Source organism: Pagrus major, chromosome 23, assembly GCF_040436345.1.
Source record: "Pagrus major chromosome 23, Pma_NU_1.0".
Lineage (NCBI taxonomy): Eukaryota > Metazoa > Chordata > Actinopteri > Spariformes > Sparidae > Pagrus > Pagrus major.
The window spans coordinates 8,205,874-8,220,994 of record NC_133237.1 but is presented as its reverse complement, the minus strand read 5'-3'; the positions used below and the strand labels follow the sequence as shown (position 1 = coordinate 8,220,994).

At 38.8% G+C, this 15,121-nt stretch overlaps 1 protein-coding gene across 1 annotated transcript; it reads right to left on the bottom strand.

The window, feature by feature from the left end:
• Window positions 1–8,836: 8,836 nt before the first annotated feature.
• On the bottom strand, window positions 8,837–13,935 carry LOC141019167 (interferon-induced very large GTPase 1-like). Its single transcript, XM_073494009.1, has 2 exons — window positions 13,902–13,935; window positions 8,837–13,790 (listed from the first exon to the last, which is right to left on the bottom strand). Exons 1-2 carry the CDS (start codon window positions 13,926–13,928, stop codon window positions 9,018–9,020), a joined length of 4,800 nt encoding a protein of 1,599 aa, XP_073350110.1. The 5' UTR covers window positions 13,929–13,935; the 3' UTR covers window positions 8,837–9,017.
• Between the last annotated feature and the right edge of the window lie 1,186 nt (window positions 13,936–15,121).

Genomic DNA, 15,121 nt, shown 5'->3' with positions numbered 1-15,121 from the left:
CGGATACAAAAGAACACTGGAGGGATAACACGAGGCGAGGCGATCAGCTGGAGTCACACGGGGCACAGGCTTGACGCTGCGAAGCAAATGAATCATCCGGCACAGGAGACAAAGGGAGGGTGGCTTAAGAAGCCAACCAATTAGGGCAGAACGAGCTGCAGGTGTGCCAGGTGCTCTGTGCTCCAGGAGATCGCCCCGCCCCTTGGTGCACACTCTATATGACAGAGAGAGAGAGATGTTAAAACAAACCAAAACATAACACCAAAAATCAAGACATAACAGGTGCAAGTCTATGACACTGTCCAGAGTACTGAAATAGATTGGAGGCAATAGATCAGACGGACAGAACATGTCGCCAGTTTCTTAGCCTACTGCTTTTGTAGTTGTTTTTATAGCTTTACACCCTAATTCCATTTCCCCCCATTGTAGCAGTACACAATCAGAGGGGAGACGAGTCGACAGGGAGGTGAAGGGACAGTTAAGTAGGAAAAGGGAAAAGGAGGGAGAGAGTGTGCAAACGGTAACGACAATCAGCTGTTACTATGCACATCTTTCCCTGCTGGTTTTGAGGGATTATTGTGAATGCTCTGATTTATTTAATGTAATAAATAAGGCTCAGTTTGTAACAACAGTTGTTTTGTTTACTGCTAACCCCCAGGTGTTGTCCGATGTGCTCCAGGATTCTCTGTTCTCTGACTTTTTCGCTCCCCCTGACCCGCCGGTAAAGCACCTTGTCTGTGCTCGGGCAATGCAAAAATTCTTGCCATGATCCTCTTGGGGCTCGACAGCTGAGTGATTGGTCAGTTGAATGCTTGGCACTGGTCTGTTATTTTTAATCAAGCTCGCTGGTAAGGGAGATAAAGTTCACATTAGGTGCAATAATGTGCTAATAGTGAGAAGATAGGAAAAGTTTAATTATTTCCCAGGTTCTTAAAATCTTTCCTCATGTCTGGATCGTCCTTTCAATACAACGTATCCACAATGATGACGGAATAATAGATGATCAATCTAAATGCTATCTACTGCCAGCCAGGCGGGACAAATCCCAGTGTGCTGACGCATTGTTGGGCTGGTCAGACGCATTCTTTTACACTGGTCTACCCATTTACCAGCCTGTTATCATCAATTCACCGGGTTAAAAGTTCCCAATGTATCAGCCTTTATGGTGAATGTATAGCTAGCAGCTACATGTACCACTTTCCCTGGTTGTATTTCACTGTAACTGTTGGCAGTGGCAGTCCTAGCTTGCAAGACGCCCTGGGCGAACCTCACCTTCAGCCCCCTATTTTATTTTATAGCTACTTAAGCATTTTATTGTATAGTATTTCATTGTTTTTTTATATATTGTATATAATACTTTATTGTTTCTATATTTACCCTTGTATTTTGATTGTATTTGAATGTACCCGCTGCTCTGATAACCTAATTTCTCTCTATTTGTCTGTCTGTCTGTCTATGACTAAAAATGTGCTTTATGTGGAAGCAATTCGTGATGTGATTGACTTTAAGCGGGATTTATGGTTCTGCGTCGATTGTGCGCCTAGGCGTCGGCGAACATGATCGCCGTGATTTTTCATTTATAGTAGTGCGGCGGTGTCTATGCATCGCGTGGTAATTCACCGCCACAACGCTAGGGGGCGCTGAGTAACGAAACCGCATGAATTCGTACCTGGAGTGTTTACTTTCCGGTTACGCCAGAAGCGGGGAGTGAACACGCCTGGTCTCTGGTAAACAGTACATTGAACAATGGCGACTGAGCGAGAGAGGATACTTTTGGAGCTGGAGCTGATCGATATTGAAGAACAAATGCTTCTAGTGCAAATGTTAAATACCAAACGAAGGAGAAGACGTGTGAGGAGGTGGTCTGTACGTCCTTTGAACGCTGCGACCCGGAAATGATGTAACGCGGACCAATCACAGCCCTCGAGGTCCGCGTCGCATGTCCCTGCTGTCTGCGCCGTTTCGACGCGTAGTTAGGATTTTTGGGAGGCGCGCGTCAAGTGAGGTAGATGTTCGGCGTAGGGGTCTGCGTCGACGGCGTAGCTACGGCGTAGCTACGGCGTAGGTACGCCGTCGACCTGACGCAGAACCATAAATCCCGCTTTAGCCTACTAGTTGCATTAGTTGTGCACTATAAGATGAATCTACGGTGGCCCTGAAGGGCAAACGACAACAAATGGGGAATCACAACAACAAATAGAAAAACACTATGACAAAAAGAAAAACGTGACGACAAAAAGAAAAACACAACTACATTAACAAAAACACGACTTAACAAAAACACAACGACAAAAAGAAAAACACAACGACATTAACTTAAAAGGTAGGTACCTGCTATGACACAGATCATTGCTGATTACACGTCAAGTCAATTAGGTCATGTTGCCCGCTCCCCACACAGCAACATGACATAATTGACTTGACGTGTAAATGAGCAATACAAAAACTGGATGAAATGAATACAAACAAATTTAGGGCAGCCGGTACTGGTCGGCACCGGGGGCGATCCACTGAGATAAGCCCAGAGGCAGCTGCTACAGAGGCGGTTACTGTGGGCGACTGTCCGCTCTTTTTTTTTTTTGCGGGTGCTCATGCTGCCCCTCCACAACTGCCGCCCTGGTCGGCTGCCCATATCGCCCATATGAGGAACCGCCCCTGACTGTTGGTCTTGAGTTACAACCTATTTTTTATCTATTTGTGTTTTGCCTTTGGCTATGGGAATGTCCGAAAAATGATGTATTGGCTTACACCATCCATTGTTTATTTGATTAGGTTGTTTTCTTCCCAAAAGTTACGAAGGAAGGCGTGCTGGGAAATTTGTTTGACCAATGGTCTTACTTGCCCCTGTTGAGTTAACAATCTAGAGATGTGCATCAACAGCGAGATCAGATGAAAGAGTCAAAAAGTAAAGTAGGAGCTTAAAAGCTTAGAGAGAAAGCAGGTATCAGAGGCTCAGGTTTCCAAATAGCAAAAAAAACCAACTGGTTGGCCATCATGATCCTCAAGTGGCAAGCACTGTTGTTTTATTACTTACTGATAAATAATGTAGTGTGTTTACATTACATGCTGTGCTAAATGCGCAGGCTAACAAGGTTCCTTAAAGTATGTAGCTCCTCACATCAAGTACTTTATAATGTTACTTCACTGTGGTCTGTTGGTCACTTGTCACAAGTGAACCTGTAAAAGACAAATGTTAAACAGAGTGTATGTGTAGACAGTAAAGGTATAAGTACAAGCAACATTGTGCGACAGGGACAAATAAATAACATTAGCAATATTTACCTGAGCAAAATCTCACACAAAAATTTGATCTTGTTTGCTGATGCTGCTCATTTCCCCCAATTCCAGATCAGATGTAAATTTATTGGTTTATAAACAGTTATTGTGGTGAAATTACGTGTACTTTGTTTAAGATTTTGTGTTGTAACTTTGCATTATTCGACATTGACACTTCTTGGTTTTGGTTTCTTTGTCGTTTTTTTTATTCAGCTTTTCATTAAAAGCTCGCTTTTGTTTCTGAATCCTGCCGGCCGACCGTGTGTTTCTGCATTTGGGTCCTGACCTTCTCTCAAACCTTGACATTTCCCACTGTTATTGACACTGATCTTCCCAATCAGATTCAACAAGTAAAAGTCTGGTTGACAAAAGTCTGATGTGATTTCTGGTTAAAGCAACACTAGGTAGTTTTTTGACCTTAAAATAATGTTTCCAAACTCAGTTAAGTGGTAGAAAAACAGTTAATAGGATGAATGGTGACGTCTCTGCAGCCTGAGGGGGGTCGCGCACTGTGTAAGAAACCGCACTGTGTAACTTCCCAGAGCAGGTAGGAACCTATCTGACATAAAGGCATCTAGTGCGACCTGCTTTACGGCATACATCACACGTTTATTCGTCGTGAACTGATGGCGACCTAGCCTTGATGCTACTGGATTTGTAAGTCATATATTATATACATATTTATTATCTTACCAATTTTTACTATTCAGCCATGAAGGGAGTTTGGGTTTTGTTTGGAGAGGTTTTAAGATATCTGTGTCAGATATTTTCTACTAAAAATAAAAACATTTTCTCAAAGTATCTTCTCTATTTTAGATAGTGTTGAAGCTGGCTGGAGACATGTTTGAAGTGGAGCTTCCTGACGGACAGGAAGTCCAGTTTCCTAACCGTGATAGCATGGATGTCATCAGCTACGTCAAAAGTGCCGGGGACTTGAAACTGACTTCCTTCAAGATCTGCTGAGAGACACAACTGCTCTTACACATGTATCATTTGTTTATCAGTTTGATTAAAGATGAGACATTTAGAATCAGTCAGGTATTGTGAGAAACAATAATCATTAAGAGATGTAGATCTTCAGTGCATTGGAAATGTATCTTTATTTAAAAATGTCACGTTGTGCACAAGAATATAAAATGTTAAAATTCAACTGATCTGGTTTGGTTGTGTTTGAAGGGTTGAAGCCTAATCCTGGCTTTGAAAAACTGTTTCCCACAAACAGTAACACTGACTTCACACACAATATCAGTCTACTTATGACAGAGTAGCAGTCTGAGAAAGCAAACTGCATATAAAAAGCTTACTGAGATTGCCTGTGTAATCTGTGATTGGAATCTATTAAACTAATAGTGACTGTCTGAGACTTTACTGCTGCCTTCATTCATCGTGATCTGGGACTGAAAAATACACACAGTCAGAGAAGATGGCTATAATGTTTTTGCGCACGATGGATAAATGTCACAGAAAAAAAAGATTGGAGACATAAGTGACACATGGTATGACAACGTAGATCGATTTACAGAACAAACTGCTCCAGCAAAAGGAGGAGCAGAAGAACTGGTCAGAATAATTTAGTTAATTTAGATACTGTATACAGTATATTGATGGTTCAGAGAAACATCAGAGATGTGCGTATGATCTGTGTATCATCAGTGCATTTAGAATGAAGAAAATGGAAACCGATATTCTCATTTTATCTTTAAGTGGAAAATTGGAAGAAAAAAAAAATCAGTCGGGCAAACTGATGAGCAACAGACCAGCAAGTCCTTTCTTCTGCGAGGTAAATTACTGTTTTGTCAAAGGAGTCTGGTGGCTTAGAAAGGCTTCAGTTTCCTGTCAGAAATGCCTACTAAAGATAAGATGCTGAAAATATTCTAAATATAGTGTACACATCTTTGGTTGGGCCTTCTTTAGGTGTGTTAAATATGTTTGCTGCAGCCCCTGTCCACAGCAGTACATTGCTTAGCTTTTACACCTGTACCACTGCTGTTTCTCCAACACTGCTGGGTGCATGCTGACCACCATCTACTGTAGGTAATACACCGACTATGGATAAGTACCTCATACAACCCCACTTGAATAATGATGCCTTTAAAATGTCCCATGAAACTCTGACAGTACGCTTGAAAGAATTAGCGCTGAGGCTGAGAGTAGTATGCAACAGAAACAGGAAATGACATTGAACTTTCACCAGGGACTTGGGTTCTGTCCAATCACAAACAAGAAGTGTTGTCCCACCTTTATCATTATATCAACTGTCATGTTTTCCAAAAAATTTTTTGGACTGTTGTGTTTAAAATAGTTAGTTCTGCATTTATTTTTATGCAGAGGGGAAGAATGTGTGTGTTCGTGTTAAACATGTTTATCTGAAGCAGAATTCTTGAAGTTTTCAATGTTATAAATGTCCAAATGTTTTAATTTGAGTGCTGCTGGTTTGGCTGGACAGTCAAACAGATGAAGAAGAAGAACTTCACTTTCTACCAGACAGTCACAAACCAGCATTATTATTTTACCATAATTCACCGCTGCTTCTTACCACATTCTGTTGGACAACCAGCCCTTACGCACTTATGTCTTAACCAAGAGTGAGTCTTTTTACTGGAAAGATTAAAAAATGTTGTTCAATCCATTTGAATGTGAAAGCAGAACTGATGATGATGCACTTTGTTCAGACAATAAAGCTCAAAACTGATAACTTGTTCCCCTTATTATTACACTGTATTATTTTTAGAGAGATTTCAGCATGCTTCATCTGACGGAATAAGAATAACTAGACTTATATAAAAGAGAACGAGGTATAAACAAATATGATATTTTCTATAGAATCTTAAGATCAATGAATATTAATACTAACAACAATAAGACATTTTATGAAATACTAAAAAAGTGAGCTGTGGCTCTGCTGCCTGGTAATGATTACAGTCATTACAATTATATACAAAGAGTTTTGGCTATACAGACATCAGCCTATAAGCTATTGCTGCAGCTTTATGTCTCAAATAGTCAAAACCTTTACTGTCATTTACTGAAGTATTCCAGAGTTGTAACTAACAACATTTACATAAAGCACCATACTTAAGTAGAAATTGGAGGAACTTTTTTTTTCATTTTATCAACTTTAGAGCCTTTTTTTGCTTCACTGCACATATTGTACCATTTACTCCAGCACATTTGTTTGACAACTTAAAATACTAGTCACCTTTTTAGATTACAATTTTTCATCCTTTATGGGTTAAGGAAACCCTACTTTTTAGCAATGTTTTTTAAACCCTTTTTTCCCATGATAAACACAAGTGGACAAGCTAGCACTACAGTGAACCCTGAACATGCAGAGCAACCACAGTGATATGGACCCTTTGTCTAACTCAAGACAGTCACCAAGCTGAAAAAAGGCAAGGTATTAGAGTGTTACTGCAATTACATTTCATATCTGAATGTATTCTTTAAATTCACAACATCAGAGACAACCTCTCTGTCAAGCTGCATTCTTAATCATAGAACCTAATTTTCAGAGCCTTTAAGCCTAAAATCATTGGATGAAATCTTACTTGAAGCAGCTTTATGAAGGTTTAGTAAAACTGATTCTCTTGGTCTTGACTTAAACTGGACTCAAGTGTTCACATTTTTGTCAACTAATCCTTTAGTGGCTAAACTGTCAAGTTTTGTCAAATAAAACTGAACTAAAATGGTTTTATTTGAGTAAAATGAGACCAAAATGTCCAGAATTTAAGTCAAACTAAAAAAATTTACAAAAAATAAGAAAAGGAGGTTGATTAAATATGATTAAACTTAACATGGACACTGTTAATCTAGAAATAGCTGACAAAATGAACACCATTTGTGATTTTGGGTTATATAATTAAAATGTACTCGATTTAGTTTGTAGCAGGTCTGTGACATTTTGTGAAAAGAGACAATCTGGTCTTTGTTTGAAGGCTTTATTTCAGTTCTGTGTATCAATATACTGCAGCAATGACAGGAGAACAATTAAAGAAAAAGTCAAAAAGTCTACTCCAACATGGGCATGATAGAACATTTAACATTAGATGCAGATAAGTGTAAGATTATTGAAATACTTGAGAAACATAAATCATCAAATTCTGGAAAAGCAATCATTCAACGTTATACAAAATAAAAAGAAAATTTGAAGAATAAAATGTTTTATAACAAAAAAAGGATGAGTTTGAGAACAGATACAGCTCAGAAGCCAATGAGAAACTTCTGTCAACTTCTACAACTCTGTCCCTTTTCGTGGAACTTAACAAGTCTCAAAGAAAAGTTTCAGGCCTTTTTTTAAATCACCATTTCAATCTCAGAACATCCACTTTATGACTCATCCTGTCAGTTATGTAAAAAATGTTATTACATTTAAAGAAAATATCGCCACTTTGTCTTTTGACAAAAGTTGTAATCTAGTACAAGAAAAAAATTCCAATGTCGACATAAGAAGCTTTAAATGACAAAGTGTAAGATTATTGAAATCTCCAAAAACTTAAGACAAAGCATCATCCATCAAATGAAAAAAATAAGAAAAAAATGTTTGTGTTACATGTAAAAATGATTTTCAGATGAGTTGGACAACAAACAGCAAAATAATAAGAATAAGAAAAATAATTCCATTCTGTTTTTCAACAGTCTCAAATACAAGTTTCACGCTTTTTTATAATCAACATTTCATTTATTCAATCTCAGAACATCCTATCAGTTATGTAAAAACATTTAATTAGTACATGTAAGGAAAATATCCACACTTTTTCTTTGGATAAACAAGGACAAGTCTAGACTAGAGTAAGTTAAAATAAAGTATCATTCATTAAATTCTCAAAAAAAAAAAAAAAGGAACTCAACAAGTCTCATACAAACACAAGTGTCCTGTATTTTCACAATCAACAACAACCTTATGACTCATCTTATCTACCCGTTATGTTACACTGATTTTCTCATAACCCCTAAAAGAGTCAACAAAAGTTAAATTCCAGAGATATTTATATAAAACTCTTAAAGTAATACTAAACATGTTGCTTGTTATGACGCTCTTAAAATGAGGTCCGCATTACAGAAAAAAGGTAAGACTGTTTCTTATTTCAAATGAATTACATTACATACACACACAGAACAACATGCCTTGTCTCAACATCTTACTCTTTGAACTTTAAACAACTGTAAAAAGAAAATATCAAGCATCTTGTATAAAAAATGATGCATCTCAAATGAATATTTATATCTCATATATTTTAGCATACAACTTAGAATGGTTTCATGTCATGTCTGAGATTTTTAAATGAAACTAAAAAGATGAAAACAAAAGTCAAATCATAGCTCATGTTCCTGTTTATAGTTGAATGAAAATCTGTACAAAAATATGTCCTACAAGCTATAGATACTCCTTTTATACCTTTTCTACTGGATACTGATACTGCTTCTCTCAAAAAGATTATTTTCCTTTAAATATTCACATCGATATTTTGTGCATCCTTGTCATCTTGTGACAGTATAAAATCAAATAAAGGCATAACTGACTAATTCTGATCTGGCTCATACTTTTAGTTGTTAAAATATCTATTGATCAAAATATAATTAGATTTTGTTTCAGTCATTTTTGAAAGGCTTCATCCTCATTGTTGCTATTGTTGCTCTCCTTTAATCAAATCAACATGTCGTATCTCTTTTGAAAAGTTAAATTCATTTTGGGCTGCTGTTACTTTGACGAGATCTCAGCTGTTTTTGGGTCACTGCAGATTTTACATTTCATCCAGACTTTTAATAGCCTCTTCTTTAGTGTGTGTTCTCCACTCACTGGGAATTTCTCCTCTGCCGTGGAATTTTAATTTATAGTGTTCTTCAAGCTGCTGTTGAAACTGACACACAAACCATTTCCAATATATCAGCTTAGACTCATCAGGAGTAATCTTCCATGTAGCATACTCCCCTCCAGCCTTTGGATACTCTTTATAAGGGAAAGTCTCCTTTGAATCAGGATGAGGGTAGAAACATATGTCACTTGCTACTGATGTTGTGCAGAAATCAATGACCAGTTCATCTGTGTTTCTGGTGTGCCATCCTTTAATCCCAGAGGGTCGGTGAAAAGGGACGTTGTGTTTATCAGGACTGTGATCAGCCAGTGTGTTGGTACAAACAGCTGCACAGAACGGACACTTTACCCAGCAGCAGTCACACAGCTGATCAATGAGGATTTGATCAGGCGTGTTCCTGAATTCCTTCATCTTATCCAGTGAGAGGCTGCTCATCTCCTCCATGATGGATTTAAGGCCATTCTCGATCTCTTCTTTGAGAAAGTCAAAGTTGTTTATGTCGCTGAAGTTTGGACAACAAATGGTGTCGAATGTTAGGTGATCGTTCAGCAAACTGGAGAATTGCTCCACCCACTTGTCTATGTCTCCTCCCTGAGTTTTGATTTTCTCTGTTGCATCAAATAAAGCTTGACTCACAAGTTGTTTGATGTGTTTAACATTTTTCTTGAGTACATTCTGTGCTTTAACTCTTTGTTTTGGGGAGATGTATTTCTGCACTTCATCTTTTATGAATGCCTCAACTTGCTCCCTTGGGTTTCTGATGTAGGTGATAAAACCATCAAAGTCCTCTTTCTCTGCCAGTGAGTTCAACACATGTTTTTCCAAGTTCAACCTGTTCCCACTAAATGCTGGGAAACTGCACTTCATCTCAGTGGCGAGGTCAATAGCAGTCTGGTTACAGACGGCCTCAACAGTGGAACTCTTCAGTTTTTCACAGATCAGTTCTCCAAACACAACAGCAGATGAACTCCCTTTACAGAAGCTTCTGAAAATGTTGTAATATTGCTCTTTCTTGCTTTCAACATAAACATGTGCATCATTGCTCTCTTTGAATTTCTTGTGGGACTCTGACAGCCAACTCTCTGCTCTGTGAAATACAAACAGCACAAGATCGACTGTAAACTCCTTCTTCAGAGCATATTTCCTCGTTGATTCAAATTCTGTCACCTTTTCTTTTGCAGTTTTTGCCACTTCTTGCAAATAAGCTGGATTGTAGCCTCTTATAGTTACAGGTTTGCTTTTGATTGCATCAAGGGACTGTTGTTCAACATCGTCAATGAGAGATTTGATCTGTTGCTGTTCTTCATACGGAAAACGTCCCTGAAAAAAAGACGAAACATATCGAACGACATTAGACATTTTTCCCCTACTGCTTCTGTCCCTTTTCTTCTCATTGACTTGTTGACCTGTGTTATGGCGAGCTACATAATGACTGTAATCGCCAAACCTTGATATTGTTTTGTAGCTGCCACTAATTTTGGATTTCTCTATGAGAGCGCATTCAAAACCAAGGACTTGAAGGATAGCTGACTGATCTTCTTCATAGTTGATATCCTCAATAGGTTTTATATCAGCAGTTAGTTTACAGCACAAGTCCGTCCAAACTGTGTTGAACTGCTTTCTAAGTTCCTCTTCTTTTGTTGCCTTGCCTTTTAACTGATGAGCGAGATCTTTACTCTTTGTTAGCAGTTTGTTCTCAAACTCTGTTTTCTTCTCATCAAGCTTTTTACAGGCCTTCTTCTGCTGGATAATTTCATCCAGTTTTCTTTGGACTCCTCTCAGTTGGTCATCATGAAACTCCTTGATTTTATTTTCAAAACGGCCTTTCCACTGAACCAACATTTCTTTGTCTCTGTCATCATTAAAGTGCTTTGTCATTGCTTTTTTGATTTCTGTATATGTTTCGCTCATTTCTTTATTAAGATAACTGAGCTCGATCTTGACAAGTTTTCCATTTTCTATTCTGTTGTAAAGCTGGTTTTCAATGGTCAACATGTTGCTCCTCAGGGTCCAGGTCCAGTCCCCATACTGGACCTCAAGTGTTCTGTACACTGTAATTTCATGTGTGTTTTTGAAGCTGAACACAAAGTTTTCGTTCAGCAGGGCATTCCACAGGTCATGAATTTTGCTTTTGAACTGTTCCAGAGTAATCCCTTCAGTCTGTGAAGCTTTAGAGAGGATGAAGGTCTTCAGCTCTTGGATGCTCTCACTGTAACCTGGATTTGGAGGAGCCATCGGTGGACTTCCCTCCCACAGTTGGGCAAAGTACTTCACATCTTTTTGAACATCAAATGCAATGACGTCACTGAAGCACTCAGCATCACAACCCTCCTCTTTGGCTGCAAGTTGGGCCATCTGGTCCAGTTTGTCTTGCAGGCGTCTCTTTCCATCCATGTTCATCTCTGAAGCTGAAATATCCGAGACATTCTGATGAACAAACACACAACTTGGAGAAAGTTTAACTTGCTTCATCCTCATGAAAGCCTGAACAACAATCTGCAGAACATCTTGCATGTCAGCTGGATTCTCTCCAAAGATGTTGATCAATGTCATGTTTCCCAGACCAACAACAAATGTTGCCAGTTCATTGTCGTGGTGAAGAGCGGTGTTACCTGCCAACTCAAGAGCATGCAGTCCTTCAGTGTCCACCACCAGAACGTAGTCAAACTGAAAGTCTTTCTTGATCTCCTCTGACACTCTGACCAGCTGCATGAAGGCACCCTTGGTGCACCTGCCAGCACTCACTGCAAACTGTAGCCCAAACATGGCATTCAGCATAGTTGATTTTCCACTGCTCTGTACGCCTAAAACTGACAAAACAAAAACTCTCTTGTTGCCCAGTTTCTTGATGACTTCATCTAAAAGACTAGAGATCCATGTTAAAGGCACATGACCTGCGTCACCATCCATCAGCTCCATTGGGTGTCCTGATATCATCAGCTCTGCAGCCAGCTCAGGGTATTTAGACCAGTCAGTCTGTCCACTTGTTGGTTGTTTCTTCAGAGATTTATGGGCTTCATAGATCTGTCCCATTTCTATAAACATGTGCTCCAAGCCAAAAGATGCTGACTGTAGTTTGGTTGATATTTCTTCAAGCTCAGTTTGCTTCACTTTTAGCTGATCAGATTTGTCATGTTTCTTCTTCAAAGCCAAGACCTCAGACCATTTTTTATCATAGCTTTGGAGAATTGAAGAGAGACCGTCTGTGCAGAGGGCATCGATTAAGATCTGAGTCCATTTTAGGAAATACTCTCTGTCTGTCGATTTCAAAGATGAGAGGCTTTCAATTAGTAACTTCATCAGCTCACTACAGGAAGCTTTGCATTGATCTTGTCTTATTTGCTCCAGTTGTTGTTCCTTTTCAGATTTCTCCCTCTCAATGTGTCCTGTGAGGCGATACAGTTCTTTGTTTGTTTTGCACCACTTGCTCCACAGTTGGCCTTGGCATTGGAGAAATGTATCTTTAATCTTCAGACCATCCATCCCCTGAAGCAACTTCACTATTCCCTCAGCAGGCGATTTCCCTTTTTGGCAGAGACTGTCATTTTCATCCACTCTGATTCCAGAGACCTCAGCCATGGTTTCAAGCTGGAAGGATGCATGTGGTCCAGACAAAATGTGTCTAATGATTCCTTTCAGTTCTTCAGAAACATCTGACTGGCTTCTGTCCTTCAGACCCATTTTGTATTTTCCTTTTGTCAACTGAACTGCACCACTATCATTATCAGCAATGAGAATAATGAGAGGCTTTGGAGACTTGTAAAGGACTGAGATAACTGCAGAACTTTTGTCACCTTTTTCCAGAGTTGGGACAAGAACAACATTGACTGAAGATTTTTCAGTCAGTATTTCACGCTGTTTTTCATTTAACAGAGCATCACCGTGAAGATTACAGAAGGCAATGCAGTCAGTGAAGGCATCATTTGGTTTTCCAGCGGGGCAGTACCAGGCAATCTCTGCTACTCCATCCATCAAATGGCGAGACTTTGTGCTACCTTGACAGTTTCTGTGGAAGAAGGTGTTGTGACGGTCGTTGATCAAAGTGTTCATCAGCTGAGATTTAGATTGAGACAGTGAACCCAGACGGAAAAATGACACCATGGGTGTCTCAGCATTGCAGATGGGCATACTCTTCATGGTGACAATGTCTGATTTATCTTTGGTTGAAGTTATCTTCCATGTTTTTTTTATTTGTCTGAAAGTCCACAGAGGACATTCAATGTACATTGTGACTGGGTCAGGAACAAGCAAAGGTACAGCGTACTGACATTGTGACAGCTTTGTAATCATGTACTGTTTAAAAAAGCTGTCTGAGCAGTGAAATACTGCCATCTGAACGTCCATTGGATGCACATGAGACTGTTTTGATCGATCAGAGTCTACAGTGGTGCCAAAAAGAGCGTCTAAGTCATTGTCATCTGTTTCAACAGAATAAGAATGGCTGACCTCAGAACTGTCTTGTCTTACAGGAATATATCTGGCTCTGTAGTCTAACATCATCAGCCTGTGAAGGAAAGTATGAGCTATATCTTTCTCACATGTCTCATGATCCTGTTTCACAGGTGGACCTATCTGAAGGAAATCTGAAGGTGAAAACTTCTGTTGATGTTTGTCTTGAAGGTGAAGTCTGCCGAGCAGTGTTTCAGTTTGTGCTGGATATTGTTTCTTCATGTTGGTCTCTTCAGAAATCTTCTCTGACTGCTGTAAATACATAATTAAAAATGTACTGTATGTAAAAATTAAATTGATATAGGATGGGATATAAAGAACATAGTCCTAAAGATCTTGTTAATAAAGTTAGGAGTCTCTTACCTCATCCTTGTTTCCACACAGATTCATATCTGAAGTACCTGCAGTAAAATAATTAACTTCATCATAAAAGGGTCAGAGCAATGTGCTTTTGGATAATTTTTTCATTTTATCCCATAACATTTTGACTTTTATAATCTAAATCAGTTTTGATTTTGACAGTTTGATGTTATTGTAGTATTAAATAAATTAACTAAATCTTACCTTTTGCTTCAGATGCAGATGGTACAGACTTGATTTCAGACTCTCCTGCTACTGGTGTGTTGTTGTCATACTTCTTGCGGTGTTCAACATCAGCAGGTTTCTCCACTGGGTCACACTGAGAAACGTATTTTATTTAATTTTCTTGTTACCAGGTTATAACTATTGAAATTAAAGATCTACAACATACAGTGGTACCACAAAAAATAAAATCAAGGAAAGCAATATGTACAAACTAAATGCAGTCAGGTTTGTAATTCAGTGAGAAGAAAGTAAGTTATTCTGGGAAAGTATTTTCGACTCATCCATGTGTCTAACCAGGAGATCCAACTCTGTTCAAGTCTTAACCAAAAAGCTAAACAGCTCCATCTTTAGTTGAAGGTCTAACTTTAGAAAAATAGGTGGCATTAAACATAAATACTGCTGTGAGTACTGAGGTTGAAAAGATCTCACCTTTACCTCGGTTTTAGCTGCACTCTGCACCATCTCCAGCTCCTCTCCTGCAGGGTAATGTAACAACAAGCAGATCACAGGATTTAAGTTGTCAGTGAACTATTCCAGCTGAAGAGGATTTATTTGTAAAAATTTGATGTGTGTGTTCAAAAAGTTTACTGTTCAACAAGATGCATCTCCTCTATACCAAATAGAGAGGAGGTGTTTTAATATTAAAGCAACATTATGTAGAAATTTGCACTTTGTGCAATTTGGCGTCCCCACAGTTTCTGTATTTCTCTGTCCCTGAAGGTGGTGGACCCACAGGGTGGCAGCTCCATGTAGTTTGTTCAGGTCAATGCAAGGCCACCAGATGCTCTCCAACGAGCTCCCCTCCCCTTTGACATTTCAGTTATTTAAAGGTACAATAACTGACTTTTGGCCTCATGGAGGCAGCAAAAACTAGTTGTGAACACTGGATTTAGATATTTAGTGTTGATATCGTGAACTTTTTAGCAAACAGTTGCATATTTATACATTCAGTAGTTAGAAAACATTAGTATTTTAATGGGACTTTCTATGCTGTTGTG